The sequence below is a fragment of the Nomascus leucogenys genome, chromosome 5 (genome assembly GCF_006542625.1).
Source record: "Nomascus leucogenys isolate Asia chromosome 5, Asia_NLE_v1, whole genome shotgun sequence".
Lineage (NCBI taxonomy): Eukaryota > Metazoa > Chordata > Mammalia > Primates > Hylobatidae > Nomascus > Nomascus leucogenys.
The window spans coordinates 75,439,517-75,454,404 of record NC_044385.1 but is presented as its reverse complement, the minus strand read 5'-3'; the positions used below and the strand labels follow the sequence as shown (position 1 = coordinate 75,454,404).

Genomic DNA, 14,888 nt, shown 5'->3' with positions numbered 1-14,888 from the left:
ATCATTGTTTTGGTACCATTAGTACGAATGTAGTGTTTTTGTTTTTGCTTTTTGGGACAGGGTCTCACTCTGTGGCCCAGGCTGGAGTGCATTGGTGAGGCACGATCACAGCTCACCGCAACCTTTGCATCCCAGGCTCCAGTGGTCCTCCCACCTCAGCCTCCCAAGTAGCTGGGACTACAGGTGCGTACCACCACGCCTAGCTAATTTTTCTATTTTTAGTAGATATGGGGTTTCTCCATATTGCCCTGGCTGGTCTCAAACTCCTGGGCTCAAGCAATCCACTTGCCTCAGCCTCACAAAATGTTGGGGCTACAGGCATGAGCCACCATGCCTAGCCTGAAGGTAGTGTTATTATGAAAATAACATTGACCTCGTGGACCATCAGGAGTCCACAGACCACACTTGGAGAACCACTGTACTACAACAATCTTTGCCTTGTAACTGAGGTAACAGCAATTCTAACTAAAGTAATCTAGCTATAGCATGGGGTTCAACCATGCCACCTTCCTAAGATAACTAAATATAATACATAAGCCTAATCTAACATAGCAATTTTGTTTATATATTGTCCAACACCAATATACAAGCATTTCCATTGTAGGTCCTTCCTGACTTTCCATACTTCATTATCTTTCTTGTCAGGAAGAAATGTCTTAAGACATCAAGCAGTGATGAGTTACCTGCAGTCTCCTATTCTTCCCTCTAATTTGTGGCTCCAAGGCTATTAAGACTGCTTTCGGCACAGTTAGCTCAGCACAAAGCACAACTATCTTTTACTCGTTTTTCTCCCTTGATCTAGAACAGATCAGCCAACAAATGTTTTGGTTCTTTCACATTCTTTCATTTCTGTATCAATGTCATCATCTGAACCCTATTTGTACCTTGCCTAATGCAATAGTCCACTAATCAAGCTCCCAATCTCTAATCTCTCCCTGCTCCAATTCAATAACAGCAATAACAACAAAAATTTCAATCATGTTACATCTTTCTCAAGAATCTTCAATGTCTCCACATTACCTATGAACAGAAACTGTAGGTCAGTTGAACATGAGTGATAAAATGCATGTCCAATCTACCTGGTTAGTTGGGAAAAGGTGAAAAAAAATGCTACCGCCACTTTCATACCTATCTTCTCAATGTATTGGTAACTGCAGTTGAGAATATAGAATCCAATCACTACCCCAGGTACCTACCTGCTCGAAATACTTGTTGCAGGCCGAGAGGTTTCTAGCCACATGATCCATTTCTTCTAGTTCTGCCATTTATAGCTCAAGGCACTGACCTTGACATAGATCTGATCATTACTCTTAAGGCTTTGATGTAAATAAAAATAGCTCTTTCTCACAACAGGCCTAGGAACTCTGTTTTATAAGATAAAGTCCAAAGGCTCTACAGTTCTTCAAAGTTCTCCACTATCATTATAATTCATCTGCCACTATTCTTCAAGAATAATTTTCCATTTCAAATACTGACGCTAGAACTTTGCTTCTTCCAACTTGATGACTCCATATGCACTGTTCCCCCTGACCAGGAATGTGTTCCTCTTCCTCTACCTATGACGCATCAAGATCAAGCTTAAGCCCCAGCCTTTCATAATATGGCAATCTGCAGGGATCACTATTTCTCCTCTGAGACCAAATATCACTTACAACCTGTATCACTGATTTGGTACTAGATAATGCATCATATTAAATTGTTATTTTGGCCCCCAAATAACACCTCAAGGGTAAAGATTAGGAACCACATTCGTTTTTTTGTTTGTTTTTTGATCTGCCACGATGCCTATGCAACAAAATGCATATTTTTTAAATGAAAGAATGGTCAGCATATACCTGGGTGCAAAACAGAATCATAAGCACAAAGAGGTTTAGTGAATTACCTGGTGTGGATGGATGGCTATACATTAAAAATTTGTGTTCCTCCTTCCAAGTGTAGAGTAGTCACTGAAAGACAGCTGCTCAGTGGGAACAAGAGTTCCCACAATGGATGAGAACAGAAATGATGTATGTGACTTCCAGGTCAGGGTTTTTAAGAAGCAGGTTCACCCTCTCTACTCATTCTTTCTCAGTCTGCCTCTGGATACAGAGGACTCAAACCCCTAGAGATGACAACAGCAATGAGACAGAAGATGCCTAGCCCAGGAATCAACCAAATGGAGAAAGCTGCCTGCTGTTTAACACATGTGCTGGACTATTATACAGGTGATAAATATCTAGTACATTAAGTCACTGAAATTTTGTTTTGTTATAGCAGTTAGCATTAGTCTACTCATACACTGAGGGTCATTTAATAGGTTAGTAGACATGAATGAGACCAGAATCCATGTTTTCCGATGCTTACTCTTATAATGTATCAAACTGTCTTCAGATATATATTTATATATTTTTTATTTTATTTTTTAGAGACAGGGTCTTGCTCTGTCACTCAGGCTGGAGTGCAGTGGAGCAATCATAGCTCACTACAGCCTTGAAGTCCTGGGCTTGAGCAATTCTCCTGCCTCAGCCTTATGAGCCTTATGAGCAGCTGGGATTACAGGTGCAAGCCATAGCACCTGACTTTCAGATATATATTTCTAAATTATCTCTGTGGTATTTGGCAAATGTGTTCCCACTGACTGCTCTCAGACAAATGCTCTTTTCTTCTTTTTTTTTTTTCTGGAGACAAGGTCTTGTTCTGTCACCCAGGTTAGAGTGCAGTGGCACAATCACGGGTCATTGTATCCTTGACATCCTGGGCTCAAGCAATCCTCCCACCTCATTATCTCGAGTAGTGGGAACTACAGACATGCACCACCATGCCTAGCTAACTTATTTTTTGTAGTGATGGGGTCTCCCTATGTTGCACAGGCTATTCTTGAACTCCTGGGCTCAGGTGATCCTCTGCTTGTCCTCCCAAAGTGCTGGGATGAACCACCACACCCATCCCAGATAAATACTCTTAATCCCCAACAAACCCTTTTCTTCACTTACCATTTACAATCATTTTCAAACAAGCAGAACATGGTTTTCTGGAAAAATAAAGATCACAGTTTTTCAGCCTTGACCCATGTTTAATAAGAGCAATCTGCCCGGCATGTAAATCTTCACTAGAACAGTGGAGACCAACAATTTTCATGTTTTTCACCACCACAAGACCAGTTCTCTTTACCTACATTAAAATATAAAATAACAACTTATTAGTTATAACACCTAATAATCATATTATGAATTATACTTGAATTATTAATAAAAATGGAGGTTTTGTTTAATTCTTTATCTAAACAGAGTTTGTACAAAGCACATTTCTCATTAGATCTAAAAAGCTTCTGAAACTTTAGTGTTGACTTTAGGCCAGAAATTTTCTAAACCTAGGCTCTACTAATCAAACAACTAAGCAGGTAATCATCATTAATTTATTCTAGTTAAAGATTAGATACATTATAACCTAGTAAAGGGCAAGAACTAGGTCAATTTGACTTGTTTCTTATAGGATTGAGTGTAGCACCATTTAGTATTAAGCTTCTAGATGGTAATAAAGAATATAAAGCCCTGATTTTACACATGGATAAGTAAAGCCCAGAAAGTTTACATGACTTTCTGAAAGACCCACAGATGGTAAAAGGCAGACCTAAAGCAGAGGTCATCTTAAATTCTAACATATTTTAGATATTGACCAAAGTAAAGATAATTCTCAATTTCTTTCTAGAAACTACTGGCTGTATCAATTTTTAGCACTATGGCAGTCTAGACTACTATAGTTGGGTCCCACCTCCTACTATAGGTAAGTTATAAAAACAAAAAGAAGGAAGACATACCATCAAGTGTCAAAAAGGATGAGAGAACTTGATGTCAGAGTAGTGAGCTTGAGCTATCTTAGCAATATTCCACAAAGCAGGGACTGGCTGAGCCTGATTTAAGCCCTGCAGACTGGGGACTGACTGGGGTTCTAAGCACTTCCAGTGGATCTCTTTGAGTGAAGTGAAGGTTTTGTGTTACTATTGAACCTAAAGTTTCTCAGCTTAAGCAAATACTAATCAAAGCTGGTATAACAATATCAGATAAAACAGACTAAGGTTAAAAAAAAAGTCAGTTCTGCATAAGGCACAAAACAGTCTATGCTGTTTTCACAGCAAAAGCCTCTGAAGTAAGGAATATAAACCTGATCCTTGGGCTTGGGACTGACTGTTACATGAGGGGAGTTTGGGCTAAGGAGAGGGTGTCCCTATTCCCTATCCCCTTCCAAAGGGATTTAACCGTATACTTATCCCCCAGTACAGCATATCTGAAATCACTTTAAGGATCGAAGCAAAGTGATATTAACTAGTCAAGTTTCAGTTTTAGTTTTGAGTATAAATGTTTGAGATTATGGAGAATAATTTGTAAAATATCTAAAAAAGAAGCAACAGAGAAGATTTTATGGAATTCCATTTCTGAGTTAACCAACCATCTCCTAAACTAGAAGGACATTTAAAAAGGAATACAAAAATCTCTGCTTTACAAAATATATACCTAAGAATGTATGTAAAATATGAAAAACCTATCTATATTGGCTTTTAGAATAAGCTTTAAATTGACCTTGAATTTGTGAACACTTTCCCCTCCCTACCAAAATTTCTTGAGTTTTATGCTCCTCAAATGCGAAGTATATATTATTATTGAATTCTGAATACTTTTAATAAGTTTATTTATGTATTTATTTGAGACAGAGTCTCACTCTGTCGCCCAGGCTGGATGGATGGATGGATTGATTGATTGATTGACTGATTTGAGACAGAGTTTCGCTCTGTTGCCCAGGCTGGAGTGCAGTGGCACGATCTCGGCTCACTGCAAGCTCCGCCTCCCGGGTTCATGCCATTCTCCTGCCTCAGCCTCTGGAGTAGCTGAGTAGCTCCCGCCATGCTCGGCTAATTTTTTGTATTTTTAGTAGAGACGGGGTTTCACTATGTTAGCCAGGATGGTCTCGATCTCTGGACCTTGTGATCCGCCCGCCTCGGCCTCCCAAAGTGCTGGGATTACAGGCGTGAGCCACTGTGCCTGGCCAATAAGTATCATCTTGGAAAAGAAGTAATGCTGCCTCATCAAAAGATCTTGATAGAGCTCCTGTTGTTAAATTGAATCAACGTGACCAGTGGAAGTGGCTGCAAGGGAATGATTTCAGCTTTAGATTTTCCTAGTTAAGCAGACAGAAATAAAGCCAGAACAAAACATAAAAAAAAAATTGTTCCTATCAAGTGAGAAGCACACTCATCAACTTATTTGTTATTAGAACAATATTTTGGGTCGAGTTTATTTATCACTTTTTTGTCTAGAGTCCTTTTTACCTCAGAAAATATGTATTTTTTCATTTTGCACCTAGGTAAGGCCAAAATATCAAGTTTGAGACTAAGATTTTTCCATCCCAAACTCAACAAAACAAATAAAAGCTCAAGTTGCATTGCATTTCGGCACTTCCATTTACCGCAACTCCCAGAGGACTGAATCTTTTCAGTGAATCACTGCTCTGAATTTGATTTTGCTTCACTTCGCTAACATTTTGGCAAGTCATCTATTTGATCCTAGTCACAGAGTTTTACACTAAAACATGGGCAAAAGCGGACAGTCTGTTTTGTATATGGACTAGTACATTGACTTAAATGGTGATCCACTATTTTTTTCCCTTGGCCTTTCTTATTATGAAAACATGTAAATATTCTGAGACAGATTATTTCTATATTCCTACTGGGCTCACTCTCAGAATGAATTAGGAAATCTCTAGGAATATACATCAGAATCATCAAGGTGACTCTTCAAAACATACATGCTTAGTCTCCACTCTGCACCCAATGAATTGGAACCTCTGGAAAACTCAAAGGAATAAAGTAACAAGGAAATACTATACAATATTAAAAAGAACAAGGTTCATCTTTCAAGTCTGCACTTTGATTTTACCCTACTTACCAGCTAATAAGTTAACCCGTTACTGTTTCATGGATATTAGCAGAAAACATGAAACTTCTGGGTTAGAAACAATGAACTTTATTATTTGCAGCACAGCAGTCAGTATGAGCATCATTTCTGTTTCCTGCCCTCAAGCCCCATGAGGGTAATACAGATGGGCACAGATGGCTGCCTGGACACAGGATGGATAGTGTTATAGGAGAGGAACACTGAGCTTGAGGGTCCTACTGTTTCACGGCAGAAAGTAAGCCAGATTGCTCTTTGTCCTGGAGGGAGACATTACCTCAACCTTCAAGGCTGATCACTGCAAACACAACTCTGAGAAACGACCCAGGTAAAAAGTGGTTAGGGCCTTGCATTCTTGGCATACCCAGCAAGGTGTGTGGGAGTGTGAGAGAACTAAGGGAGAGTATTTCTTAACACATCTATATGAACTATCAAGAGTTTTTTTTTTTTTTAAAGCAAGATGTAGGATGTAGCATAGAATAATCCCATCTGTACCTTTTTTTTTTTTTAAAAAAGGAGTGACATATAGTCTTGTAAATATACAGACCATTTTTAGAAGAGTATTTTAAAAGCTCCCTTGACAGTAGAAATTGAGGCACTTTTATTCTACTTTATACTATTCGTTTTGCTTTGTTATTATGAGCATATATATGTGAAATCATAAAAATTTACCTGTCTTTTGTCAGTAGATACTCTGGTCATCTCTTCATTATCTCCTAAGGGTCCATGCTTTCCCTCTTCATTTTTCTAATAAAAATCAGATTAAGGAAAAAAAAAGATTAGCACATAAGACATATGACTAATTCAATATTCCCATATTTAAAGGCTGGCTTCCTTGGCTTTGACAATTTTTTTCCATGATGAAACTCTACATTGACTTCCCACTTTGTTCGGATCAAGTTCATACTACTTTACCTAGTAAATAAACCTTTATAATCTATCCCCTATGTACTTTCCCAAAACATAGAAGGATTGGAAATTGTAATCAGAAAATAAAATTCTGAAGTTTATGGTTTCACAATTGTGGCAGTTTTGAGTAATGGAAAAGTCCAAAGTGTGGCCATGAGTGACTAAAGTGGAATAGAGGTAAATTAATTGGAATTGAGAAGATAAGGAACTATGTAACAAAGGTATTAGGATCGGGATTGTGGTAGGCAGGATAATGCCCCGCCAGAGATCTCCTTGTCCCAGTCGCTGGAGCCTGTGACTATGTTTTGTTACATGGCAAGGAGAAATCAGGTTGCAGCTGGAACTGAGGCACTAACCACCTACCTTGAGATAGGGAGATTATCCTTGATTATCTGATTGGCCCGATGTTATCATAAGGGTCATTATGAGTAAAAGAGGGGTGTGGGAGAGTCAGTGATGCAACATGAAAGACCTGACTGGCCACTGCTGTCTTTGAAGATGGAAGGGGCCCATGAGCCAAGGAAAACAGCCAATCTCCACAGGCAGAAAAGGCAAGGAAAGGTCCTCCCCTAGAGTGTCTGAAGGGAATTTGGCTCTGCCAACACTTTGATTTTAGCCCAGTAAGACTCATTTCAGACCTCTTACCTACAGAACTGTATAATAAATTTGTGTTGTTTTAAGCCACCAACTTTGTGGTCATCTGTTATAGCAGCAATAGAAAACTAATACAGGCATATCCATGAGGGAAAAAGTGAAAACTTGAAGTAGAAAGAAAGTTTTGAGGCAGGGACCAAAGTCCTTCATTTATTAGTTCAACAAATACTTACTGAACCCTTGCTATATGACAGCCTAATTGCTCAAGATGCAGCTCTCATAGGGCTTATGATTTATGAAAACAGGAAAGTGACTATGAAGTAAGTTGATTAAGACAAAGAAAGTGACATAGAATTCTGTGAGCTCCAAAATAAGTGGGATAGCCGGGTGCAGTGGCTCATGCCTATAATCCCAGCACTTTGGGAGGCCGAGGCGGGCAGATCACGAGGTCAAGAGTTCGAGACCAGCCTGGCCAACGTAGTGAAACCCTGTCTCTACTAAAAATACAAAAATTAGTTTGGCATGGTGGCACGGGCCTGTAGTCCCAGCTACTCGGGAGGCTGAGGCAGGAGAATTGCTTGAACCCGGAAGATGGAGGTTGCGGTGAGCCGAGATCAGGCCACTGCACTCCAGCCTGGGCAACAGAGCAAGACTCCATTTCCAAAAAAAAAAAAAGAAAAAAAAAAGGTGGGATAGTTAATACATTGATAAAGTTTTAAAGTAGGAATGGGAAACTTTGTAAATGTTGACCTGCTAGTCTTATAAAAGAAAGAACCTTCAAAAAGAAGTTTACAAGAAAACCCATGTTCTGGGAATGAGGTTTCTGTTCAGACAGAACAGGAAGTAGAGGAAGTGATGGTGTCAGTGGAAAAACGGTAAGGATGTGGGTGCTAGTAGTGGTAATAATTATATGAGTGATGATAATAACAGTACCTAACATCTGCTGCATGTTTATCATGTACCAGGCCCTAAATTATCTCATTTAATCCTTATAACTTTATAAAGTAGCTCCTATTATTCTCATTTTACAAATGAGGAAATTGTGGCTGAGAGAGATTAAATAACTCAACCATAGTCACACAGGTAATTAAGTGGATATGCCAGATCCAGCCCAAGATCCACTGTCTTAACCATTATACTACATTGCTTCTGTTCTGGAAAAGTACAGTGAGGGCCTTTAGCATAAGGTACCAGAAGACACAATGGAAAGAGTTAGGAGGCTAGGTGCGGTGGCTCATGCCTGTAATCCTAACACTTCAGGAGGCTGAGGCAGTGGACTGCTTGAGCCCAGGAGTTAGCGACCAGTCTGCGCAACATGGCAAGACCACATCTCTATTAAAATAAATAAATAAATAAGGAGACAAGAACAACAACAACAACAACAAAACACATAATACCTAACATGTGCCAGGCACTAAGACCTTTACAAATATTAACTCATTCATTTCTCATAAAAGCCTCATGTAGTAGATACTAGTAACATTTCATTTTACAGATGAGGAAGCTGACACAGAGAGGTAAAGTTACCCGAAGTTATACAACTAGTAAGAGGCGGAGCCAGAGTCTGAACCCAGGCAGGCTGGCTGTAAAACCACTGGCTACTCTAAATTACTAGACTAAGGTGCTACTCCAATGTTTATGCTAACATTACAGCATAAGTATTTTCTTATGTTAAGTGAAAAGGATAGGATCCAGAGTTAAATGATCTCATGTAAGTAAAGAAAATAAGAGAAAAAAGACTGAGAAACAATTTTTAAAAAGTAATTAGTCTCTAGGAGGTGGAATTATGATAAAATCTTTCTTCTGTCCATTTTAAAAATAACAAACATATATTACTTTGGTAACTCATAAAAATACTTTTAGTAAGACAAAAGGTTGGTAAAGTATCAAAAGCAGTATTTCCAATACAATTACATGTCTAATTGCATCTTGGTGTTTCTGTGATTTACTCTGTACAGCAAAAGCAGACTAAAGAATTTAAGTGAAACAATCTTATTACTTTAGCTTAAAGAAGATTTTTTTTTCTCTTATTGGAAAAAGTTTGTACTCAACTCTACGAATACCATGTGCAAATAATACTGGAAAAAATATACTATAGTAAATGGTAAAGAAATATTAGGCACAAAATTTGGCAACATTTTGAGGAATTTAATATTTCCACAAGTATAAACGCAATGGCAGCATATACTATATGTATATGAAATTTAGATGTATTCTTACTGTATAATTTAAAATTAATAACTTATCAACCCTGTAACAGTACCGAAACTGTCAAATACAAAATTGTATTCCTGCTATGACTGCAACTAACTGCAAAATTTTGTGGATATTAACTAGTACAAAAAGGAAATCCAAGAGAAAAAAATATAGTTTTTAAAAATGTTGCAGCTATAGATTCAGTTTCAATGACAATGTTTGTACAATAAATAACACTATAAAAGTGGAGTATAATATGCTCCCTTTCATGCTGTATTCTTCCCCCACACTATCATTGGTCTTGCTTTTTTGCAATGGCCATGATATCAGAAGAACTAATGAAATTATATACTTCTGCTTTATTGACATTAAATATACAAGTAATTGACAACCTACAATCATGTTCTAAATACTTGGTAAATCTCCCTTTTTGGAATTTAAAACACATTTTTCTCATATAAACAATGTTAAAAATGACAGTCAAGTTCCCAAGCTAACACGCAAAAGCCTATTTCACCCAGATCATTGCCAGAGTAATCCTGAGGCTCTCCCTCCCCAAGTGCCTTGGAGTCCCAAGGCCTGTAGGTAAGAACAGAAGTAAAGGCCTACCCAAGACCACGGTGAGAGGATTGTAGTCCTAGGACACATGGGTGTGGGAGCACAGCTGGAAAGACACCAATGCAGTGAATAGGAGCTGGGCAAGCTCCAGGACCAGGAGCTAAGAGTGACAACCTTTCATATAGCCAAGTCAATCCTAGTTCCAGGTTGCCTGGCTTTCTGAAGACATGGATATTCTTTGTTTTGATACCTTCTGTACTCATTTCTATGTTTTAATTTTCCATTTAAAAGCCTTAAATAGACATGCATATGAGTCAGATTTCTAAATAAGATCCCAAATAAAATATTTGAAACAAAAGACTTATTTATTTTCATTTAGAAAACTTCCATGATGCCCACCAGATGAAGGAATGAGATGCCAGGAAAACTTAGAGTCGTTGGCTTGGGAGAAAATAGAGAGTCATAACCTTGATCTTTTGTTAAACATGATATAAAGTTGCATAAAATTTTGTTGCTAATATAGTTTTGAAATTTCCTTGGTAGCATTTTTTTTTAACAAAATGCTAACTGAAAGCTTCACCTCAGTTTTCTGAGATCCACAGTTTTCTCTATATAGTATGAGGAAACAGTAGGGTGTGTATTATTTGCAAACAAACTTCAACAATTTGTTGGCCAATCAATTCCTTCCTAATAGAAACATAAATATCATTTCTCACTAATTAAATATAACTTGTGCCTGTTGAAAAAAAAAAACTTAATTTCAGCACAGGATGTAGTGTGTATGTAAAAAAATAGAACTAAAACGAGATCAAATCTGGATATTTACAGAAGAAAGAACGCCTTTTCAAAATTTGTATTCAATCCCTAATATGTCCAGTTTTTAAAAGTCTTTTTCTCTTTACTTTTTTTTGAGACAGAGTCTCACTCTGTCGCCAGGCTGGAGTGCAGCGGCGTGATCTCAGCTCAATGCAATCTCTGCCTCCCGGGTTCAAGTGATTCTCCTGCCTCAGCCTCCTAAGTAGCTGGGACTACAGGCACGCACCACCACGCCCAGCTACTTTTTGTATTTTTGGCAGAGACAGGGTTTCACCATGTTGGCCAAGATGGTCTCGATCTCTTGACCTTGTGATTTGCCTGCCTCGGCCTCCCAAAGTGCTGGGATTACAGGCGTGAGCCACTGCGCCTGGCCTAAAAGTCTTAAATCTCTAAATATTTGTTTCTAATCTGGCTCTTTCAAATAAATTTTATCTGAAAACAAAACAAAACAAAAAAAACAACAATACACAAAATCCCTAACAGCTTGGAAATCTACTTTCATAAAATAATACTAAGCTATTAACAAGTAGAAGGAATAAAGGAATTTCAAAATTAATGAAGGAAATGAAGAGCTTTCTCAGCCATTAATAAAATGTAGAGCCAGAGTGGGGGGATGTGGGTGAGAAATATGGAGTAACGATGTATAATATTTTAAATAATGTTTTACTATCTATAAAACACTTCACATAGGAATTGGGGGAGGAAACTACACCAAGAGATATCATTTTATTATGAGAAGTGAATATCCTCACATCCCGTTAAAATTCCTCAATGCAATTCCTATATTGATAGGATAAAATCTAAACTCCTTTGCAAGGCATACAATGCTTTTTATGATATGATTCCTGTCTACATTGTCAAGCTCCTTTCCAGTCTCTTCCCTCTACCTAACTTCACTTTCTGGCCTGAGGACCACAAATTCTCTCATTCCTCCAAGGTTTTCCATGTAGAGTTCCTTGGCTTGGGCAAAGTCCACTCATTCTTCATGTCTCAGTGCAAATACGACCTTCTCTGTGAATCCTTCCTTCACTTCCCTATATAGAGCCTGGCTCCCAGTCTTGCCAACATCTCTGCTTATACTTTGTACTCACTCCACCAATTCTGTTTTAATTATTTAAATGCCTAGTGTTTCTTCTCATTAGAAAATAAAGACCATGTTTTTTCTGCTTTGTATGTCCAGTGCCAAGCACAAAACCTCATCCACAGTAAAATGAAAAGAGTAGGTGGTCTCCTAAGAGTACTGTGGGAATTTAAGGATTTATAGTCTTTCTCTGGAAAATCTAAAGCAACCTTTCAGCAGAATTATGGGCAAGTTGGAAACCTCAGCGAGTACATGCGGAATATAACTACAACTTTGTAAGAGTAAAACTAAAAAACCTCATGATTAAGATTGGAAGTATCAAAATGTTAACAGTAACGTTGTTAGAAGTGGTGAGAAGGCCGGGCGCAGTGGCTCACGCTTGTAATCCCAGCACTTTGGGAGGCCGAGGCGGGCGGATCACGAGGTCAGGAGATCAAGACCACGGTGAAACCCCGTCTCTACTAAAAATACAAAAAATTAGCCGGGCGTGGTGGCGGGCGCCTGTAGTCCCAGCTACTCGGAGAGGCTGAGGCAGGAGAATGGCGTGAACCCGGGAGGCGGAGCTTGCAGTGAGCCGAGATTGCGCCACTGCACTCCAGCCTGGGCGACAGAGCGAGACTCCGTCTCAAAAAAAAAAAAAAAAAAAAGAAGTGGTGAGTAGCCATGGGTAATTTTCTGCCCCACCTCCTCCTTTTACCTCTGTTTTCAAAAAAGTCTTCAATGCTCGACTTAACCTAATACTATTTTCCAATGGCCGTGGCCCCCTATAAAAATTAATGCCAACATCCTAAGCTTCCAAAATTATCAAACAGAAATGATGAGAACCTAGCATCATGCCATTCCAAGCATGGAGGAAAATGAGAATCTAGCACCTTGTTGCCCCAAGGGTAGGAGAAAGAAAAGATGTAGGATGTCTATACTTCCAATTGCAATATATTGGCTTTTATGATTATTCTTACTATACATTTCTGATCTTTTTTTTTGAGATGGAGTCTTGCTCTGTCACCCAGGCTGGAGTGCAGTGGTGCAATCTCAGCTCACTGTAACCTCCAATGATTCGTTCAAGCGATTCTCATGCCTCAGCCTCCCAAGTAGCTGGGACTACAGGCGGATACCACCATGCCTGGCTAATTTTTGTACGTTTAATAGAGACGGGGTTTCACTATGTTGCCCAGGCTGGTTTGGAACTCCTGACCTCAGGTGATCCACCCGCCTCAGCCTCACAAAGTGCTAGGACTACAGGCGTGAGCCACTGCACACAGCCCATTTCTAATCTGTTTTGATCCTGTCTTTCAAGATCCAAAAAGAGACTACTTCCATCCAACATTAACCAATTAGCACTCATATAATGGTAGATGCTAAAGGGTATATGCTAGGTAAAATAAGACATGGTCTCTATCTCCACAATTTATATATTTCTGTGGCAGACTGGTAAACTACCTAGATAAAACACCAACAGTATATATAACTGGGGGAAATTATGTGGTATAGACAATAATCTTATTAGCCGAACTGACATATGAATACCATTAGTACCTGATAAACATGGCAGTCTGAGAAAGTATTTTTAGAATGGAAGATGACTTATTACGGCTAGGAATTATAAACTGTCATGTTAATCAATAAAGGTATTTTTTAAATCTTAAGGCTTGTTAAGTTTGGTTTTAGGTATGACAGAAACTGGAGCAATAAACTCAGATTTTAAACCATTGCTTTTCTAAGGGGAAAAACTATGAAACAAATTATACCTGAGATTTTTGCCGCTGGTCTTCTACTGCTGGGAAGAGCTCCATCCAGAGGCTGAGCAGAGTGAAAAGGTTGACTTTAGAAAGCCTTGGTATCTGACCTAAAAAAGAGACGACAAACACTTAAAAATGTGTTACTAATGGTGAAAAAGGGAGCCAATCTCAATGCCACTTAGGTGCTGCAGCCTAAGCCCAGCTGCTTTCGCATGAAGCACAGAAAAAGATTAGGGGACAAGAGTCAGAGGTATCTTAGCAGGGACGCTTCAGCCTTACTCGTGGCTACCTCCTTCTCCACTTAAAAAGTTGAGCCTTCTTTCTCCAGCCCTCACCCTGCAGGAAAAAACGGTACAGCTAACACACTACAGCCTGGGGGGACAACCCAAAGCAAGCTGTGAAAAGTCTTCGCATCTGACGTCGTCGTGGTGCAAGCTTTTCTTTGGACTGTGATGGGGCGTTGCTAAAAGGAAAGCGATTAGACCACAGCCCGAAAAATGCGCTGACCTTCGACGGTAAAGCAGTCGAAATACAGGAAAGCGTCACGTGCGGTTAATTTGGAAATCAAGGCAAAAGCGCGGTTTGTAAATGTTCAGGCACTTTGACCTCAGAGGCCCCAGCTCTAGGTCCCGTGAGAAGTAGCTAAGAGGGGTAAAACGCGAGACTTCAAAAGCCAGTGCGACCGAGCCGCTTGGTCCTGGCGACCGAGGAGGGGACACGCAGAGGGCGAGCAGGAGACATCCAAAAGCAGCAGGTGAGGCAAAGAGGCCCAGACAAGGAATCTGGAGTTCAATGACGGGAGACGCACAGGGCAGAGCGAAAGGTAGGGTGGCGGGAGCAGGGTCCCGGACACTCACCGGTCATGCTGCCAGTCTGGGTGCTGACTGACCGCCCGGCCCTCGCGCTCTCCAGATTTTGCATCTGCCCAGCTTCTTTCATCCCAAACCTAGCGTCCTCTGCTGCCAAGGAAACCTCTCCCAGTCAGACATGATCTTGCCCCCAGCGTCCCCGCCTCTCGCCTCCTCTCAGAAACTGTAAGGCAACGGCCCACTAGGCGCAGCCAGATGACGC

The 14,888-nt window shown here is 39.7% G+C and overlaps 1 protein-coding gene across 2 annotated transcripts in view; it reads right to left on the bottom strand.

Moving 5' to 3' along the window:
• CDADC1 (cytidine and dCMP deaminase domain containing 1) overlaps positions 1-14,884 on the bottom strand; it is a 44,197-nt gene extending 29,313 nt beyond the window's left edge. The window contains exons 1-4 of one of the 2 annotated variants that reach the window (XM_030813391.1): positions 14,675-14,884; positions 13,827-13,924; positions 6,597-6,671; positions 2,973-3,150 (exon numbers count right to left, since the gene is read on the bottom strand). In XM_030813391.1, coding sequence (XP_030669251.1) covers positions 2,973-3,150; positions 6,597-6,671; positions 13,827-13,924; positions 14,675-14,756 — 433 coding nt within the window. In that variant the 5' untranslated portion in view covers positions 14,757-14,884. Of the gene's footprint in view, positions 1-2,972; positions 3,151-6,596; positions 6,672-13,826; positions 13,925-14,324; positions 14,478-14,674 lie in introns of those variants that run through there. The other variant, XM_030813392.1, reaches the window with a different exon arrangement.
• Between the last annotated feature and the right edge of the window lie 4 nt (positions 14,885-14,888).